General features: G+C 24.0%; 3 protein-coding genes and 1 long non-coding RNA gene across 4 annotated transcripts in view; 2 read left to right on the top strand and 2 right to left on the bottom strand.

Annotated features, from left to right (window-relative positions):
- Nucleotides 1-176, top strand: part of LOC102674687 — a 3,300-nt gene extending 3,124 nt beyond the window's left edge. The window contains exon 4 of the mRNA XM_006613998.2: nt 1-176. This exon is cut by the window's left edge and continues 1,603 nt beyond it. The gene's annotated coding sequence lies outside the window, so the exon portion shown is untranslated.
- Nucleotides 177-649: 473 nt separating this feature from the next.
- On the bottom strand, nt 650-4,135 carry LOC102674823 (radial spoke head 1 homolog). The gene is made up of 6 exons (XM_006613999.1): nt 3,819-4,135; nt 3,344-3,563; nt 2,408-2,634; nt 2,218-2,322; nt 1,855-2,070; nt 650-1,021 (listed from the first exon to the last, which is right to left on the bottom strand). The coding sequence occupies exons 1-6, from the start codon at nt 3,876-3,878 to the stop codon at nt 875-877; spliced, it is 975 nt and encodes a 324-aa protein (XP_006614062.1). The 5' UTR covers nt 3,879-4,135; the 3' UTR covers nt 650-874.
- A 4-nt stretch (nt 4,136-4,139) lies between these two features.
- Nucleotides 4,140-4,891, bottom strand: LOC102674959 (small proline-rich protein 2D-like). Its single transcript, XM_006614000.2, has 2 exons — nt 4,578-4,891; nt 4,140-4,472 (listed from the first exon to the last, which is right to left on the bottom strand). Exons 1-2 carry the CDS (start codon nt 4,731-4,733, stop codon nt 4,260-4,262), a joined length of 369 nt encoding a protein of 122 aa, XP_006614063.1. The 5' UTR covers nt 4,734-4,891; the 3' UTR covers nt 4,140-4,259.
- Nucleotides 4,892-6,141: 1,250 nt separating this feature from the next.
- Nucleotides 6,142-6,961, top strand: part of LOC102675227 — a 3,265-nt gene continuing 2,445 nt past the window's right edge. The window contains exon 1 of the long non-coding RNA XR_421498.2: nt 6,142-6,275. This is a non-coding gene — a long non-coding RNA (uncharacterized LOC102675227). The remainder of the gene's footprint in view (nt 6,276-6,961) is intronic.

The following is a 6,961-nucleotide window of genomic DNA, read 5'->3' as shown; positions in this document are numbered from 1 at the left end:
AAAAGGGAAAAAAAAAAAAAAAAAAAAAAAAAAAAAAAAAGAAAAAAAAAAGAAAAAAAAGAAACCTTAACGAATGATACGAGCGAGCTTGCGCTTTCGAGGATATAGAGGACATGAAAATCTCTTGCGTATTTAAGTACATGATTATTATAATAAAATTGATCTTTCGATTAAAACTGAATAGACTGCAATTATCTTGAGCGTACGCTTAGCTAATATTATGAACACATACCCTCGTTCTATTTGTTGCTGATATTTAATGTATTACACGTACGTACATACTTACATATACATACACTTACACATTAAATACTTTGCAAATGAAACTTTCGAACAAAGACCTATGCGTGCCTGTAAAATACGTTCTTTACATTGTCTCGTATTATGGGCACATACGCACATTTGTTATTATAATTTCCTAAATAAACTGCTTAAAAACATGTTGCGTTTTTGCCTAACCATATGAATGATGTAATTGCATGCGCGCATGCGTGTAAACATATAAATATAATTTTATATTTTATAATTATTTTTTTATATATTTTTATTTTAATTGTGAGGAATATTTGAATGAATCTCTGTAACATTTTTCCTGTTACAATATATAACTGTTATAGTGATATTATTTAACATGATTATATTGTATATAAAATAAGATAAATTTTATTTTCGCGAATAATGAATTTTTACATTTTTAAGATTTATTACAATTTTTTCTCTTTATTGAAAGACACATATAATTGATATTGAATTACATAAACTTTTTAAACACTTTTTAAATTAAAATTGAGTCATATAAATATTTAATTCTTCTTCTTAATTCTTCGAATTAACGTATTAGGAAAGAAATTATGTTCATATTTGATTCTTCTAATTAAGTTATTTTAGGAGATGGTATAGGATAATCATCTTCATAATAGATTTCCCCTTCACCTTCATATTCATCTTCATATTTCAAGAATTGTTCTGGTGCTATTGATAAGTCCTCTGAACACTTATCTATTAGTGAATCTACAGATATCTAAAAATTATAAATTAAGAGATTAATTTAAAATTTTTTTTAATTCTTGAATTCAATATTTCCAAAATAATGTAAAATTAATAATGCAATAATAATTATGTATTATGTTTTAGATAATATACTTGTATATTTTAGATGTGTTAAATTAATTCTTCGAAATTCTCTTAAAAGTGATATTTATAATATGATTATATACAAATAACAATTATTTAAAAAGAAAATAAGAAGAAACAACCTGCCATTTTTTAAAATAAATCATAATAGATGTAATTAAATGTATTTTAAAAATTTTTAATACATGTTTAGATATATACATAGATTTCCAAAATCTATGTATTATCCATCCATGTTGTATGCATAGATATATATAATTATAAATTTTTTGTACACTTTCAAAATTTAAATTCAATAATTTTCTAATAATCTTAAATAATGTAAGATATCACAATTTCCCTTTTAGATAATTAATTAAACGATTTAAAAAGATACCGTGTTAATAATATCGTAAATAAATAAAATGAATTATAAGATACAAGTTCTATATAATTCTTATTAACCCTTAAAACTGCAAAAATGGAATAATTTAGATCTCTTACAATTGAATATTTCTCAATTACTTTTTTTTAGAAAATTTATTTTTTCTGTATTAAAATTATTTTAATATTATTTAAAATTAAATTAATTTTGAATATTCTTTTTCTAAAAAATTTTTAGAAAAATTTGATCTTGATCTCTTGAAAGATCCGATTTTTTCTTTTAGATCATTTTATATAAATTTGCAGTGCTAAAAAATTAATTATATATATATATATTAATTATATATATGTTCTTACCTCCTCTTGCAATGGTACTGGTTCAGGAGGTAATAAATCAGGATTGTACGGTGTGATACAACGTGCACGCCACAACGCAATGATACCTTTTTTCAAACGAGGTGGTTCAAAAGGTTCAGGTTTAACTTCCGGTTTTGTAATCTCAGTCCCTGTAACATCCGTTTCTGCTTCAGTTTCTATCGCAGTAGGTTCTGGTGATGGCGGTTCTGCTACTTCCTATATCAAAATTATTATGTCATGCACAAATATAAAGAGAACTATTGATATCTTAATTAAATCAAAAAAAAATTAAATTTGGTTTCCTTAATCATATAATAAATTGGAAAATTATTCTATCAAGTTTTGAGAAATTAATTTTATCACCTCGGTAGGTTCCTTTGTCTCATCATAATCAGGATCTTTCACGTGCACATAGTGTCCATGTTGCATGCAAGCATTTTCGAAAGTAAAGCATCCTCGACCATAAGGCTATGATTATATATTTTCTCAATAATTTCTTTAAACAATAATGTTTTAATAATCATAAGATCATAATTTCGCAAAAATTTCTTACCAAATTGAGTTCCCAAAATCCGTGGAATCGATGTCGAGGATGAATTAATTGTCCAGGTCCTTGCATGCGATCCTTAATCCACGTACCCATAAATTTTGTATTCGTACTGGCGTAAAGATAAGATCCCATACCGTGTCGAAGATTTTTCTTCCAAGATCCCTCGTAAACGTCCCCATTTATGTAGTAATACACGCCAAAACCATATTTCGTGTCACGTTTCCATTCGCCTGCGGAACACGAGCTAATCTGCACACAGTGTATCAAACATTTCCTTTTTTCTTTTTGTATAGCATAATTATTATAATTTGTAATGTTTATTTTCAAAAAGATTTATATTATAGAGTTTTAAGTTTTAACTCTATGATACAAGTGAAAAAAGGAAATTATAATAAGCTTTTCAAAATGAAATCATACATTTTTTTAATGCATATTGTAATAATATAGTGTTTTATAAATAAAAAAAACCTTGAGAGATATTTGTTATTATTTTCTGAACTAATAATTTTTCGATTTATATAGTGTAATATTTTTTTAGAGATATATTGATTTGTGTATTAAAAAACAAATGATTTTATTTTAAAAAAACAAAATTGATCTTCACAAGTTCTCTATGCGTTCACTTACAAAAAAAATTAATAATGCAGGTATATCAAAATGCAGAAACTATTCAACTTTTATTTAAAATATTTCTTAATGTTATGAAAAATATAAAATTGTATAAGATATCCAGTATATTTTTGAATCTAAAATTAAAAAAAATCAAAAAATTCTTAAAAAATGATATTTGAAACAGATAAGTATAAAAATGATATGGAAATGAAATTTTTCTGATATTTATTTTTTGCAGTTTAAAAACTATATTAAATTAGAAAATTCCAAAAAATAATGTAATGTAATGATAAAAGTAAACATGTGGTTCGATTAACATTTTTTTACCCTCGTATCGCGTTCCATCAGGATACCAAAATGTTCCTTGGCCGTATTTTACACCTTGCCGCCATTCGCCATCATATCGAGCGCCATTTTTAAACACGTACAAGCCTCGAGCGTGTCTCAATCCCTTGCAATATTGACCGACGTACATATCGCCATTTGGAAGCAAAGCTTTGCCACGGCCGTGTCTGTCCCCTTTTTCATTTCGTTCACCTTCATATAACTATAATTATATTATACTTTATTTCATTATTCATTCCATTTTTCTCAAAATAAAAAGAATTTTTTAGCCTTAGTTCATTAAATTTTATATTAAAATAACAATTTTATTTGAATGATTAAAATTTATGGGATATAATTAGATCTGCAGAAAGATTTGGAAGATAAGATTAATAAACGAATAAATATGTAATTTTAAAAAGGATATTATGGAGATTAATATAATAATCTATTATTATTTAGAATAAGAAGTATTTACCCCTAAAGGATTTGCCTCCTCTTCTCCTCTTTCACCGATTATTTCCGGATTTTCTAACATTTTATTCTGTATATACGTATGTCTTCTATCCCTTTAAGTTACATATAAACGAATTTCTTTAAAATTGATTCTTGTTTTGTTACTTTTTGTTGACTGACATTTGACGCAAGTTTGGTTATAAAATATTAAATCATTTGCATCTTTCATTTTTAGTTATTATTATTATTACATATTAATTATTTGAAAATTTATAAGAAAGAATGTAATTTAACAAATAAATAAATTTTTATAAACAATTATCTTCATTAATCGCTTTCAATACCATTGCATGTTATACAATATGTTATTACAATATCAAAGTCTCACATTTTTTTTATAATTTATATACAGTAAAATAATTAAAAATACGAAATACAATATAATTTTTAGTCTTCTCAATAGTCAACAACATTTCATACACTGAGGATCAGTAAAGTAGCGAGGACAATAGCACGATTTTCCACATATATCAGTGATACAATAACGTACGCATGATGGTGGTGGAACTAATTTTGGTGGTGTACATTTAGGAATTGGTGGATCAGGAGGTGGTAAACAATTTACAATGTACAGGGTTGGTGGTTTTGGTGGAGGTTCTGGTCGTGGCCTACATATCTAGAAATAAAAAAATTAAAAAGATAGGATTTTATTGTGAAATATATTTTTGAAAATAATATAATATAAAATATAATTTTAATTTATACTATATATATAACATACGAAAGGTGGACATGGAGAAGGACAACAACATTTTGAAGGTGGATATTGTTGCGGGGGTGGACAGCCATATTTCGGGCAATAAAATGGTGAAGGTTTGCAATGGTAACATCGTGGAGGTAGAGTGCTCTTACGGTTTGTGTTTTCGTAAGAAGACATTTTTATTTAATGAATTTATTTCTAACAGAATTAATCCCAAGAATATATATTACGATATTTTTAAATATCATACAATTAGTTTAATCAAAAGTAGAAATTTTGTGCAATTTAGAATATTTCAGATTTATATTTCAGATATATAATTCTTCGTATTATTAAGAATTTTGAAAGAATTTGATCTAAAGATATTTTATATTTGTATATTTCGTAAATAAATTCGCTTTGAATCGATTTCTTCTTTTTTTTTTTATTTAAAGTAAATATATTCACATAATATATTCATACAATTCTTTGATATTTTGATATTTGATATTCATTATATATTGAATTATTAGAATATTGTATTACTTTTTATAAAAATTTTAAATTCAAAAAATAAAAATATATTATAATCTTGAAAAGGAAATAAAGTGTATTTAATTTGTATCTTATTTATAGTACGTGTCAAGTATAGACAAAGAAAGCAAATAATAATTTGTAAAGGATAGAGATAGAATAAAAATTGTGAAATCAGCGCCATCTCTAGAGTGGCGTAAATGAAACATATATATTGATAAAGATAGCAAATATTAGAAAAAAAAGAGAAATATGAGAATTGATCATTAGCGTCATCTTACAAGTATCAAAAGTTTCTTTAAAAGTTAAATTCAAAAAATGGCGCTAATCTTCAATTCTTATTCTATCTTATCCTGTTTTTAAAGAAATATTTTTAGCATTCGAGAGATAGCGCTAATAATCAATTCTTACTCTATCTCTATCTTTTTCTTAATATTTGTTATCCTTGCTTATTTAATTTCATTTGCTCCATTCTGGAGATGGCGCTGATTCCTGAATTTTTACTTTATCTCTATCTTTCTTCATTATTAGCTTTCCTTGTTTATATTTACTCTATAAATTAAAAAATTTATACATTTAAGAAAATCTCGGCGCTGATATTTGATTAATGTTATTGCTTAATATATTGATTAAAAATTTTAACAGAACTCAATTCAATTTTTATTTTTTTTATATTTATGTCTATTTTAAAACGAGATAAAAACTTCCATTAAATTATTATATTAAGTTTTTCCTATATTTCATCTATATAATATTTAAAAACAGGATACTGTATGCATAAAAATCTATTATAAAAAAATATAAAAAATATAAATTAGAATTATAAAATTAATTCTATATTTAATTTATATAAATATAGATATTAGACATGATAGATATTAAAAATGCAATTAAAATTTCTGTATATATAATTATTTTTCAAGTAAAATATCCTTTTAATTTTTTAATTTAGATGGAAAACCTTATATATTACATCATATAATAAATAAAAAAAAATTAACGATATAAATTATATACATGTTAATAAATATTCTTTGTTAACTATACATTAGAGTCATGCGAATATATAGAAAAACAATTCAGGATAATATCAGAAATATAGACAAATAGGTTTTCCACAACGATCGACTAATCTTCCATAACATTTTACTTTCGGTGGTGGTATCACTGGTACTGGACAACATATTGGCCGTGGATAATAACAGGGTAAATATTTAACACTAAAAAATATTTATAAAATCATCTTATATTTTTTATATTTAAATACAAATTTTTTCGATATATTTAAATAAAATTTTTTTATGTATTTTTCAAAATATTATTATTTAAATATATTTAAATAATATTTAAATATTATGTCTATAAATATTAACATACCCGTAACAAGTATATGCAATTTGAAAATGAACTGCAGAAGTGCCAGTAATAGGTGGTTGAATATTTGGACATAGCGGTTGTGTTAAAACGCTATTTTTTTTTAATGTACAAGTCGTAGGTGAACTGGGTGGATATCTTTCTAATGCTTCTTTTAGAGTTGTCATTTTATATAAAATTCAACTTTTCTATTAAATTCAAATAATAAATATCAATATCTTAAGAATACTAAAATGGTAAATTTAAAAAATTGAATTAAAATTGAAATTGAAACTAAAAATTTTGAGGTTAATTTAATTTCAAATTGAATATAATATTTTTGGTATATGAACTTTTTCACATACCAAAAAATCGATATGTAATTAATTTTCATAATAATTGAAAGGCTCATTTAAATTGTATATAATATATATATAATAAATTAAAGTATGGAAAAGTATGCTATTATAAAATATGAGATTATTATCAGATGATTTATTCTAAAATTTTAAAATAAAGGAAATATTTATATATTTATA

This window comes from Apis dorsata, unplaced genomic scaffold, assembly GCF_000469605.1.
Source record: "Apis dorsata unplaced genomic scaffold, Apis dorsata 1.3 scaffold_168, whole genome shotgun sequence".
NCBI classification, from domain to species: Eukaryota; Metazoa; Arthropoda; class Insecta; order Hymenoptera; family Apidae; genus Apis; species Apis dorsata.
Note: the sequence above shows the minus strand (reverse complement) of the source record. Positions and strands in the feature narration are given on the sequence as shown.

Excerpts from the sequence above, each read along its gene's own strand:
- LOC102674823 (XM_006613999.1), bottom strand. The coding sequence starts at position 3,878 with ATGTTAGAAAATCCGGAAATAATCGGTGAAAGAGGAGAAGAGGAGGCA. Across the intron at positions 2,323-2,407 it reads GATTTTGGGAACTCAATTTG|CCTTATGGTCGAGGATGCTT; the intron begins GTAAGAAATTTT and ends ATATAATCATAG. Across the intron at positions 1,022-1,854 it reads CAGTACCATTGCAAGAGGAG|ATATCTGTAGATTCACTAAT; the intron begins GTAAGAACATAT and ends TATAATTTTTAG.
- LOC102674959 (XM_006614000.2), bottom strand. The coding sequence starts at position 4,733 with ATGTCTTCTTACGAAAACACAAACCGTAAGAGCACTCTACCTCCACGA. Across the intron at positions 4,473-4,577 it reads CTTCTCCATGTCCACCTTTC|ATATGTAGGCCACGACCAGA; the intron begins GTATGTTATATA and ends TTTTATTTCTAG.